The sequence below is a fragment of the Enoplosus armatus genome, chromosome 12, assembly GCF_043641665.1.
Source record: "Enoplosus armatus isolate fEnoArm2 chromosome 12, fEnoArm2.hap1, whole genome shotgun sequence".
In the NCBI taxonomy this organism is placed as follows: Eukaryota; Metazoa; Chordata; class Actinopteri; order Centrarchiformes; family Enoplosidae; genus Enoplosus; species Enoplosus armatus.
This window is the reverse complement of record NC_092191.1, coordinates 15,660,866-15,673,852: the sequence shown is the minus strand read 5'-3', so window position 1 is coordinate 15,673,852 and position 12,987 is coordinate 15,660,866. Positions and strand designations below refer to the sequence as shown.

General features: G+C 44.5%; 1 protein-coding gene across 3 annotated transcripts in view; it reads left to right on the top strand.

The window, feature by feature from the left end:
* The window catches only part of mcu (mitochondrial calcium uniporter), a 51,099-nt gene extending 40,903 nt beyond the window's left edge, over positions 1-10,196 (top strand). For all 3 annotated transcript variants that reach the window (XM_070915903.1, XM_070915902.1, XM_070915904.1), the window contains 7 exons: positions 4,163-4,226; positions 6,000-6,170; positions 6,550-6,654; positions 6,807-6,967; positions 7,540-7,743; positions 8,374-8,490; positions 8,691-10,196. In XM_070915903.1, coding sequence (XP_070772004.1) covers positions 4,163-4,226; positions 6,000-6,170; positions 6,550-6,654; positions 6,807-6,967; positions 7,540-7,743; positions 8,374-8,490; positions 8,691-8,771 — 903 coding nt within the window. In that variant the 3' untranslated portion in view covers positions 8,772-10,196. The remainder of the gene's footprint in view (positions 1-4,162; positions 4,227-5,999; positions 6,171-6,549; positions 6,655-6,806; positions 6,968-7,539; positions 7,744-8,373; positions 8,491-8,690) is intronic.
* The last annotated feature ends 2,791 nt before the right edge of the window (positions 10,197-12,987 follow it).

Genomic DNA, 12,987 nt, shown 5'->3' with positions numbered 1-12,987 from the left:
TTTATCTTTGGCTGAACAACACTGGCAGTCGTTTCAGTCCTCCCTCAAAGCAGCTCTGCTAACAGTTTATGAATCTGTGTGACTGTGCCAGAGGAGGAGGACGACAATAATAAATGTTGTAAATTTCTCCACGTACATAATCTGGACTGAAATGAGAACAGGATTGTCATTATGTTGAAAAGCAAAGGGAAACGGTTGCACGTAGGAGAGATATTGATAGCAGAGAGCTGCAGCACTTCCACTCTCCGAGGTTGTGTGTCGATTCCCTCCCCCCGGGTTTATACTGTATGAATGTGTGGTGTATTTTTTTTTTCTTTACTGCAGATCAATATCATTCCTCTTGAACGTGTTACTACATTATGTGAGAGCAGGGAAGGACTCAGTATGTAGCACACAGCCAGGGCTCCTAATGAGAAGCCTTATATTTTCCTCAGCGTATCAAATGTATTTTCATTTCCCACAGCATACACTGTATAATCTATTAGGTCCCTGCATGCTGGGCTTTTACTACATGGAAAGCAAGGTTTTAAATTGAGGAGTGTTTTTTTTAATTGAAGGAAAATGCACACATGTGGTATGATGAAATGCAGCAGAGGTTACAACGCAGTGCAGATGAGATCTGAGAGAAGATCAAAACCAGCACATCAGGATTCAGTGTGAGTAAGACAGGGAGGAGGGAGGAGGGAGGGTAAAGTCGAGGGGCTACCCCCCTTTCTAGACGAGGGATTCCTTTACTGCAGTGATCAGCAGTTCCCCCCTCCCACACCTCCTCTCCAACCTTCCCTCCTCCCCTCCCCTTCACTGCCCCTCTCCTCCCTCCCTCTGCTTTTCCTCACACTCATGGCTTTCTCTTTTATCTCCCTCCCTCTGTTTCTCTGTTTTTTCCCTTCATCCCTTTCTCCTCTCTCTCTCTCTCTTTTAGCCACCATCCCCACTACACACACACACACACACACACACTCTACAGTCACGTTTCAGTGGGGAGGGATTGTCTGCTGCAGGGTACAGTAAATGCAGCACATGGTAAGAAATGCAAGCGCACTCGTGACTCACACCGTTTTACTCCAGCCTTCATTTATCTCTATCGCTCCCCTGCTGCTCCTCCATTTATCCTGGCATCCTTTCTCCTCCTCCGTCCCTCCACACCTCTTTCTCTCCTCCAGCCCGTCCGTCCATCCGTCATCCTCGCTGCCCGTTTCTTTCTTTCTCTCCCTCTCTTAGCCGTGTGACATTGATTCCAAGGTTGCTGTGCTATTGACTGCTGGTATGCTGTTAAATATTTCAGGCAGCGTTTCAGTGGCTGTGTGCCGAAGGGTGGGTGGAGGGGGGTGGGCTTCGCTCAGTCGCTCTGCAACTACCGCTGACAGACAGGCTGGCGAACAGACGGGTGGACACACACACCTGCAAACACACGTAGGTACATTCACACGTACATGTCATTTCACAGATGGATCTACACACACTCGCCAGCGCTATATTTGCATGTTTGTGAGGCAGCCCTGTGTCTGGGTGCGTGGGTCGGTGCTGGTGATGTTGTGGGTTTCTCTGTGAAATCTTTCCTCCTGGCTTCAAGCAGCGGAAGTTAATGAATGAGCAAAGCAGTAGCTGGACCGCTCTATCTGCAGACTGTGCAATTATTCCAGACCAGCCAAAACGCCTTTCTCAGCATGTCATCTGATCAGCAGCCTAATCCCTGTTTGGGCTCTGGTTGATACCACAGGACGATAATCAGTATTTAGCACACACACACACACACACACACACACACACACTCACAATGGAGTTACCGCATCATTCAGGCATCTTTGGCCCGGTGATAACAAAAACAAAACAGTTTTACAGTCCTGATGCGTGGACACACACACATGAGCCCTGTGGTGGTGCTCAGTTTACAGTGGAGCTCTTTGTAGAAGCCCTGCATCACTGCTGCATGGGTAGCAGTTAACTTTTCATTTTTTTTATTTCAGACTTGTTCTTCAGCATCCCCTGTATTTGCAGATGATGAAAAATGGAACAGTTTTTTTTTTTCTCTACGTGGTCTAGCAAGAAGGCAACACCAGGAGAGTGAACTCTCAGCAAGTCTGTGGACCCTCACTGAGCCTCTGAATGGTGGATAGTCAGATAGTCAGTGTTGCATTGCACGCCTGGTGAGGACAGTCTCTCGCATCAGTGGAGATCCAGAGCTGACAACAGACTGGTTAGCACCTCATTGCTACAGTAATTAATGTCAGTCATGGTCAGCTATTGACAATCCACAACAATCTTCAGGGTGGCAAGTGGTGGGTAACTGTCATTGTTTGTGTTAATCTGAACCTTTATCCCTTCCACATCGTCACTACTTGTACTTGCAGCAGTCTGACTTGTTGTGGAGATGTGATTGGTAGCCACGTTCACTGATTGACAGCCGGGACAAGAGCAGGAGCACTTGATTGGCCGTTGTGTTTGTCAGGTTGATGCTGGGATTACAAGTAGTTCCACCGCTGGCCCTGTCCCTCTCCCAAAAAAATATCTTAAATGTTGCTGTGTTTGTTTTAACCAGCATAATAACTTGGCGGTAAAGTTCAAACAGCTGTCAGTAAAGCTGAAATCTCTAATTTTGAACTTTGTGTGATTGTTTTTGACACTGGCTGCCTGTACTCTGTGTCAAACCTCACCTGTGTAAGACAAAATAAACTATGATAAGCTCTGAAAATACTAGAAAAATCTGACCCCAACCTCTGAAACGTGAACCACTATTCCCCAAGCCTCAAGCTGTGTCACTGGGCCCTCATGAGTCATACAGTGGAAAACATGATTGTATTCTGCTTCCTTTGTTGGTGCCTGTATCACAGAGTTTGCTGGGAGGTCTTCTCTGAAGTTGTCCATTTGCTCGCATAGAAATGCTGTGATGAGTAGACAGGTACCCACAGTGCTTGTGTTTAGCTCGGTGCTACAGATCCAGATAGTGTCTGTTTGCAGTGACAGCATATGCACATAAAAGCACACACATATGTACACCTGCTCTCCTCTGAGATATCTTTTCTCCATAACTGCAGTCTGTGTGAATCATAAAAGAGAAGTTGTGAGAGATTTGAATCTCCGCTGTTGTGGTTTGGGTCAGAGATTGTGTGCATATCGAATGAAGTTGTACAAAGAGTGAGTGAATCAGACTGAGGCCTGCTGGATGCTGAGTGCCATACAGTCAGGACTGCTTGAAAAATGTCCTGCGCCTCCAGGGTTAATAAATGTGTAATTCAGGAGAGCGTACTTTATATGCATATCCAGTGGACACATTAATATACAGCACTACGTTGGCACAAATCACATGACTCCAAGCACTCGTTATTAAATATGAGGGGCAGTCAGAAGAGAAACGGAGCCTTTCTTGTGGTGCAGTGGAGGCATATTTAGTTTGTGCGTGTGCCCATAACATAAACTTTAATCAGAAAAGTTCTGTTTTTGCCCTCTGGCACTCTTTCTTGCTTGATTTCCGATGTCTCATCCTCACCCTCTTTCGTGATGAGCAGATCTGACAGCCTGTCTCATGCCTTTAAAAAGGCTCGGTTGCAGCTCGGCAGAAATCGTGACGACCTCTGTAATTTGAAACAAATGCAGCGCATATGGACACTCCTACTTTTCTGGGCTAACGGTACACAGCAGCAGAAAACCAAAAAACCAAAAAAACCAAGGGTTTCCCCAAGCTCTGCTCCTCTGTTCGTCTTCCTCCCCTCCTCCACTCCTCCCTCCCTCACTCACCCCAGTCTGTGACACAAGTGGAGAATTCATACTGAGCCACATTGTTGTTATTCAGGCAGCATTTGGCTGCCTTCTTTCTGTGTCTCCCTCTGTGGTGTTTTTCCTCCAAGTGGTGGTTTCTGTGTCTGGATACGGGTGTATGTAGCTGCAGTTCGATCTATTAATCTGTGCTTCTCGGGTGTGGCTCCAGTCTGCATATTGGAACATTTCAAGAAACTGGAACAGAGGAAGCCATTTTGTAACAGTCAGTCTGCAAATAAACAATTAGACAAGTAAATGGCATAGACTAGAGTAGTGTCATGTTGCTGAGTGTGGCACAGTGGCTCACAGCCCCTCCGCTTACTTCAAAGAACAGAAACGTTAGATCAAAGAAAGCTGTGTATAAGTGGAATAACCAGGTTGTTGCCCTTTTTCTTCCTGTCTGCAGGTTTGGAGGGGCGCCCCCTCATGGCATGGCCAGAGACTGTTGTGTTCCTCAGCTGCTCCAGAGGGTAAGTCCTCACCTCACCTTGGTTCATTCATTTTATTTCTGAACATGTGAGCCGTATCAAGGGTTTCCCAAATCCAGCGTCTTCTTGCTGTCTGAGACAAATGAGTTCTGCACCTAAAGGAACTCTGCATTGATCAGACAGAGGAGGCTCAGTTGGAGTTAACAGCCAGCAATCATTAATATGGAATCTGTTATGGGTTAGCATCTGCTCGTCTGTGTGAGAGGCGGGAGAGATGGAGAGCGTGAACAGAGGGATGAGAGAAGGTTAGGGGGGCTGGGAGGAGAAGGCAGCAGCATTGCAGAACGTGCTGATTTGATATTAAAGCGGGCTTCAATAGCTGTATTATTGGAGCAGAGATAAGGACATGATCCTCACATTTTTAGCAATATGCCTTTGATGACAGGATAGCGGAGGACAAAGGGGAACAGGTGCAGGAGGAGAGCAGCTCAGATACTCGGGGCAAGGTTTCAAATTGTGAGTGTAATGAAGAAGTGGGTGTGAAATAAAGTGTCTGCACCTCCTCTGTCTTTGAACACGGTCAAGACACTCTTGAAACGGAGCCCGGGCCGGTGCTGCCTGTCCCTGTCGATGATCCTTCACTTCTTGGTGACGAGCCCAAGCAGAGATCTGCTGATTCACTGCAGTGGTCCTGAGCAGGAGGCAGAGGTTTCTGGGTGCAGCGGCAGCAACAGGGCAGCTCGGATCACCCCCGCTGTGGGTGCGCACCTCTGCGTTGATTCATAGCTCTGTTGTTAGGGGCCGCTCAGCATCATAATGGTATAAGCTGTGCGGGCTCATTATAACCAGCATTTGGTTACGGACCAATAGAGCTGAGTTACAGGCCATTATTTGTAGGCTAGAAGAACAGTATGGCTTATTCCTATGGCAGTGTTACAAAACAGCAAGTGCAGATGAGAACACACACTAAACTCTGCAATCGACATGAGCTTCAAAATTGCATTCTGTTGGTCCCAGGTGCACCGATTCACGCCATTTTTCTTTATCTTTTTGCTGCTATGAAAAACCTTTGAAGGAATGAATAAATTGTGATGTGTACCTCAAGGTCTTTTTGATTGTTAGTCCCACCACACAAGCATCATTTAGAGGTATTTTTAGCCTTTCTATGCGAGTAAGAAATATCAATAGTTGGCATCAACGAATTGACATAGCAGTTCTGTGAGGGAAAGTTTAGCAATATTATACTGTATTGATCCTCAGGACCTGACAGTCAAACGTGGGCTCATTTTTGGCAAAACAGCAGTCTGTACGTATTTTCTTGCATGTGTGTGAGCACACAGACGCATGAGACTAAGTCATGTGTTGATTACAGGTTAATAGTAGGTATATGGAGGAATTCACACAGGATTTACAAATAACTCTTGAATTAGTTGATTTTTGAACCTGCCTTGTTACAGATACTGTATGTGGTGTTTACAGCAGTGAGATGAGATCATGTCAGACTGCAGTGTGTTGAGGTGTCGTCGTGGACAATGTTGGGTTCATTTGTGATATCCAGAAGACATGGTCCAGTTAGAAGCATTAAAATTCCAAACAGACAGCTAATATTTCAGCATGAGTAAGTAATTCACGACTCTGTACATGTTAACAAGCAGTGTACTGCTCCTTATGCATCCTTGTTAGATTTTAAATTACTTCAGTCAGAGGGAGCAGAGTACATGAAAACCATTTCCATGGTTCAGGGTGCCATTTTACATTTTCTGCTTGTGTGACATTTGTCTGACTGTCGTTTTCTTGCCTGCAACCCCCTCACAGAGGTGACGGTGGCGTATCAGAACGGGCTGCCGGTGATCTCAGTCAGTTTGCCGTCCAGGCGAGAGCGCTGTCAGTTCACCCTCAAGCCTCTCAGTGACTGTGTGGGAGTTTTCCTGCAACAGCTCCAGGCAGAGGACAGAGGCATCGACCGGGTAGCCATCTACTCCACGGGTATGTTCGCAAACACCGTACAAACACCACACTGCTGTATCCATTTACTCCAGCAGGTTATACATTTACATGTCCTTACATGCTTTCAAGTGTTCTTGTAGTTTGATGCTGCTAAGTGTTCCTGCTGCTGTGGCTTTGCATCAGAATTTAATACCACTGCATGCACCATGAAAGGATTTTTCAACCCTCACACAGAGGGTTCATTATTCAGGAACAACCGGTCCTTGAAATCTTACTCTTAGTGTGTAAGTGCATCTGCTTCTACCTCTTATGATAATCACACAGCAACAAGCCTGATTATCAAGAGATGTCAAGGGTGTTTAAAGTAGCTCGCTCCATCTCTCTTACCGCCACCCATCCCATTTGTCTATCTCTCCAGATGGAGCGAGGGTGGCCTCCTCCACAGGAATAGACATCTTGCTGCTGGATGATTTCAAGCTCGTCATTAATGACACCACACACCTCGTGCGGCCACCAAGGAGAGGTAAGGACAGGCAAACAAAAGGCACAGCCTGTACTGTTTGCTCGGAGTCATTGCCTCACAGTTATGGTCACTACCAATAAGAGGAAGTATTGGTTTCATTGCCAACAGGTGGATCATATTAAAGCCTGTCTTCTTTTATTTTATTTGCTTAGAGCTGCTCCCCCATGAGGAGGCAGAAAGGCTGAATGACGTCAAGTTTCTGGTGCAGCAGCTCTACACCACCCTGCGCATCGAGGAGCACCAACTCGGGAAAGAACGGGAGCTGATTGGACGGCTGGAGGACCTCAACTCTCAACTCCGCCCCCTGGAGAAGGTCTAACTTCCTGAACATTTTTTGTTATTCAAAGTTCATTGCTGCTCTTAGCTAGACACACAAATCACCACAAGGTTTTAACCCAGCCAGCCAAGAACAGTAAAACATATGTGACTTTGGAATTAAATAATTTGCATGCTCTTGCATACTTTTCCATGGAAGCTGTAGTTGCTCTGAATTAATCCTCTTTTCCACAGATACGTATTTTATTGTATTTTATCATTAGTTTAAGATATCAGGCCTTGTTTGATATCTCAAGCCATTAAAAACTGCTGATTGCCATCTTGGTTATGGCTAAGGGGCTATCGAGTTGGGAAATTTGTTATCTCAGTAATGAGATCATGTGTGATCACAAGTGATAAGAAAACACAAAAGGTAATCTCATGATAATTACCTCTTAATCTGCAAACAAGGGTCTAAAAATCGCAGCTGCTCTCGGCCTGTATACTTTTTTGTGCTGAGAGTCAATAATGCGATTTCCCTTCTTCCTCACCAGATTCCCCGTACGTATTCGCTTCTTTTGTTCCATTTGAACTGGCTGAATGTCTGCTTCCTTCTTGACTTCCGTGTAGGTGAGGGAGGAGTTGAGTAAGAAGGCAGAGCGGCGTACCACCTGGGTGCTGTGGGGCGGCATGGCGTACATGGCCACCCAGTTTGGCATCCTGGCCAGGCTCACTTGGTGGGAGTACTCCTGGGACATCATGGAGCCCGTCACCTACTTTATCACCTACGGCACAGCCATGGCCATGTACGCCTACTTTGTGCTTACACGCCAGGTGAGACACAACAAATCCACAAATACGTGTCCATAAATGAATGTTTGAAGTTAAGGTCGAGTGTAATAAATCTTCTGCTGCTGTTTGGGTTAGGGCTTAACTTAAATTTTTAATTTTTATTTATTTATTTATTTATTATTATTTGTTTTACATTTTTTGGATTAAAGGATTAGCTGATTAATCGTAAAAGATTAATCATATTAATAACCTTCCCTCTGGGTGGCACATTGGTCGTGCTTTTGGTGCTTTTCTTGTGCCAATGGTTGATTGATTATTTTAGGGAAATTGTCCTTTTTAATATTATGCAGAAAGTCTTTTAGCAACCAGAGAACAAAGCATTACAGTGATGTAATCTGATGGTTATCCTTTCTATCCTCACCTGCACTAAATTGTAATATTTGTAGTTATTTAAAAGGCTGATCTGGTGACACCGTTACCCTTCAGAATTGAATCCAATATTTATAAATTACCAGCAGGTTTTAACTTCAAGGGACATAGAGTCCATCTGATGTTGGATTTCCCACTAGTGTGATTTGGCCCAAAGACTAGAGGATGGAAGAACATGGAGGATATTTGATGAACTGGCTCCTCTCACAAAGTGCTCCGTCTGTGTCTCTCCGTAACCTGCAGGAGTACCTTTACCCCGACGCTAGAGACAGACAGTATCTGCTGTTCTTCCACAAGGGGGTGAAAAGGACACGCTTCGACATTGAGAAGTACAACAAGCTGAAGGATGATATCGCTGAGGTACAGTCGCTCGGTGAAAGCTGGATGTTTTGTGATGTAAAACGAGCGCTGCAGTCACACGGGGGATTCACACATTTTGCAGTTCAATACTTGGATTTGTAACGGTTGTACGTAGACCTAGTTTCATACCATTCCCCACGCACACTTTCCTCTCATGTTTTTTGCCTGCCTCTCTCTCTCTCCTTATCCACCCTCTCCAGGTGGAGTTGGATCTGAAGCGTCTTCGGGACCCTCTCCAGCTCCAGCTCCCAGTTCAGCAGCTCACCGCCAGTGAAAATTGATGGGAAGAGTGACTCCCTCCTCTCTCTCAGCTTCCTTCCTTTTTCCTCTTCCCTCCTGCCATCCAAACACCCTTCTCCTTTTCCCTTTTACCTCCTTAGACTCCTCCCTCCCCCATCCCTCCCACACCCAATAATCCCATCCCTTTCTTGACTGTGGGAGTTAGTTTTTTCTCCTTTTTCTTTTTCTTTTTTCCTTTTTTTCTTTCCTGACTGAAAACTTCAGTTGGAATTGCAAGTGAAAAGACCAAGAAGGACGGTGAGAGTACCGGGAACTGAAACACTCTCACAGCCGAAGGATGGTGAGGATGATGAAAAGGACACTGATGATGATGATGATGATGATGATGATGGATTGAAACTAGGCACTATGGATTTGCCTCAAGTCTCCGGAGGGACAGCCTACAGGGAACTCCAGGGGGCAAACAGGAATTATCTCACCTCTAGACACTCCAGAACAGAGGACATGCAGAGAGGCAGTCATTGTTGAGTGTGTGTGTGTGTGTGTGTGTGTGGGACTTTCGGGGCACACTAGGACACCGACCCTGGCCAATCCGTGGGTCGACACAGCAGTGTAGTCCTGCTTCCTCTAGCAGTCAAACTGTCAACACACACACCTACTCTTGGTTGGGGCAGGCTCCAGGGAGAGTCTCTGTCCCACACGTTAAAGTTTACAAGGAAGTCCTGACAGTCACACCATCAGGGGGACCTTCGTCTTCCTGTGGCTGAACTCTGCTGCCTCTCCCTCCCTGGGCCACGCCTTCTCCAGGTGACGGACAGCTGTCCCTCCCAGTGTGACCTTTGTCAGGAGCCTGTCTCGACGCGCAGGATGTAGGCATGACGACGCCTCGTTTCCTCTTCCTGTTGATGTCCTGTAGCGGCCCGGTCTGCGCAAGTATGAGAGTACAACCGACAACAACATCACTGTGTGTTCTTTTATTCCAAAAAAAATATTTTGGCACTTTTTATTTTGAAAGCCATAGTATATTTGTTATGAGAAGAATATAAATATATATATGTATACAATCAAATAAACCGATGACCAGAGGCTAGTTTTTGTCAGTGGGGGGAGGAACTCTCTAACGAACATCATTTGTCACGCACGCACACACACCAAGAGCATTACACTGTATGCATTTACTACCTTGAACTTAACATATCTTGCCATGACAAACACACACAGTATATTTCACAGCAACTACGTCCAGGTTTGGACGTAAAGCTCCTGTGCATGACCACCAAAGGGGGACGACAACGTTGAAGCCAAATCAGGCTGAAAATGGCTTTGATTGAAATTGATGAGCAACACAGAATATCGATGTGGATAATGCCATGCTTGACCTCTATCATCATCTCATGAATACAGAGATTACTGCAGAAATGTTTAACATAATGAAGTTAAAATGTTGAGTCAGCACTCAGACAAACCCACAGGCATGTTACAGTTTAATATATCTGATGAACTGAATGGCTTAAAAAATAAAAAAGTAAAGCCGTTTAATATCCCCTTTTCACAATATCATACATTATTTCCTTTTCTAATTTAAAGTATTGTTCTTAGAGGTGTAAATTGACCATTTATATATCAATGACCTGGCCCTCAGCTCAGCAGCATGTAATGTGCACTTCAACCTCTGAATTTTTTATAATTCTTCCTCATGAAGCTAATAGACAAAATAACGAAAGGCTGCATCCAGAAAAAAAAGCATCATGGCATTGATTCATAGAGGCTTTTTCCATTCAGAAATAAAGCTAGAGTTTTCTCCTCCCACTGTTGCTGTAATGCCCCCCTGTTCCCTCAATGGCAAGGCAGGGTAGACTGCATGCTGTGGTATGCCCTCAGTAGAAATTTGTGAATGTGTAGGAGCATTATTGCAATTTTGTACTTAATTGGACACTTTTCTTTGCCACATCTAGCTGAAGTCTCATCCTCCCCCGATTGGTTAAATCAAAAGTAATAGAAGCCATATGTTTATGTTGTCCATTTTTTTTCGGGACGGTCACTGAATAAACCTTTGTCAGCTTCACTTAGTTTTCTGTGCAGGGTGAGGATTGGTGGCCCTTTCTCCGGCCCCAGTTACATCTGGAAAAAAAAAAGGTCTCAAAGCCAGATATTTTTGCTCTGAACTGCTGCAGATCACCTCTGCAGAGGGGAAGCACAATGACGTGACGTCCCTGCACGTGGACTCTAGTTCAAGTTCATCTCCTGCTCGTGTGTCTTGTGAGGACAGTCGGCTGAATCCTGCTGAAGAGATGTGTTTAACTGCAGACTTTCTATTAAAATGCATGATTTTAGGTCAAATCAGAAGTTACCCATGCAGATCTCAAGGCAGGACTTGGTCAAATCTGTTTCTGTGTGTGTGTGTGTGTGTGTTTCATCTCCAAGGGAAATCGTGCCTTTTGGATGATTGATGATGTTAACGGTAAAGACAATGTAGCAATTTGGTAAACAGCAATGATAAGATCATTGAGAAAGTTGGAATGACACCTTCATATGAAGAAGGGTTAAATTGTAATGTCTGGAAGTGGAAATCAATCTTGCTGTGTGTCTGTGAACATGTGTGTTTGTTGAATCCACGTGTTGGCAAGTGTGAGTGCGCTGGGGGCAACGTTCAGATCCCCATATTCATGAATCCTTTGACCCTGATCACTGCCTTGTCAGTAGCGGGAAAAAAAAATCTATTCCGCCCACATCTCACTTCATAGCAGTCATTATCTTTAAACTCCTGAATAGGCCAACTCACACACACCATGACACACAGACACACACACACACACACACACACACACAAAGTGACGGCGGTGTTTCCTTGGAGATGTACTGTGGGAGGTGAGAGAGCAGCCTCTGTCTGCAGTCCAGTCCTCCCCTCTGCTGTTTCCACACTTCTCTCCATCATCACCTCCTCCTTTTTATCATGCCATCCACCGTTAAATGCCTTTTTTTTTGTTTTCTCGTTTATTTTTTAAAAACAAAATATATCAAATATAGGGAAACTTTATTATAAAGAGGGTGTTGCATGAATGTATGTTTACATGAGAAATTATGTGAAAATAAAAAAAGATGATTTATCAAAAAAAAACTGCAAAGATAATTTAAGAACGTTGTTTGTAGAGATTCCTAGTTATAAAGGGGCAGTGGACAGGGCTGCGTCTTTAGAATCTGCCCTGCCAAATCTGACTTAAATCCCAGCCAACCAACTGCTCAAACCCCATCAAACCCCCACTCCCATCTTCACCTTGTTTACTCCCATAAACCCTCTCCCTCAGCGTGCATCTATACTCCCCAATAAATGGGGAAACAGCCTCCATCCTCGGTGCACCTATAAAGGAGGAGCCCCCTTGACCTCAGTTACTAACGTCCTGGATTTGAGTCCAAAGGAAAAGTGTCAGGCGCACTCTGTTAGCTTATCGGGGAACACCTCCCATTCTCGTCCCTCTTTCCTGTCATTTTCATCCAGCCTCAGCCTTTTTTCTCCGAAATCACATTATTATTCTGTTTTGAATGTGTGTTATGTTTTGAATACCTTGTTTGTGTGCATTTACAATAAGACGTGTTTAAATGCCTAAAGAGTGAAGCAGAATATAGGATTGAAATGACTTGTACTCCATTCTGACTTCTTATTTTATTTCGTTTTTCTTGTCTTTTTTTCTTCTGTTGACATATGATGCTGTAATGTTGGCAAAAAAGAAAATGTAAAATCCTGTATCATTTATGAAATATGTATAAAAGAGATATGTAATTCAATTATCAATAAAATCCTTATCCAGTTTTTGGAGCCAGTGGTCCAGTTGAGGTTTTTGTTGTTCTCTCTGGAAATGAAGACTTTGTGATTAATGGATATCACAGAAATTTACAAGAAGCAGCTTTTCAAGGTCTCCTCCAGCTCTCCTTGGCCTCCAGCTCTTCCTGTACAGGACATCCTATGAGATAGACCTGTGGGAATAAACTGTTCGTGTACAATAGGTACATGAAGCAACTCAATGGTCTGTTGAAACTGCATTTAAGTCTAAAAATTTAAACGTTTATAAAAAGGCCATGGGAAAAGAAACTGCTATGATCTTTTCCTTTAAATCTTACTAAAAAAATGAATCATTTTAGGGAAGAAATATTTTTTCTCAAGTATGCTGAGTCTGCCATGTTAACGGCTCTGTGTACTTAGGCACAGCAGTGCTTTGAGCTAAATGCTAACGTCAGCATGCTAACATGCTGATGTTTAGC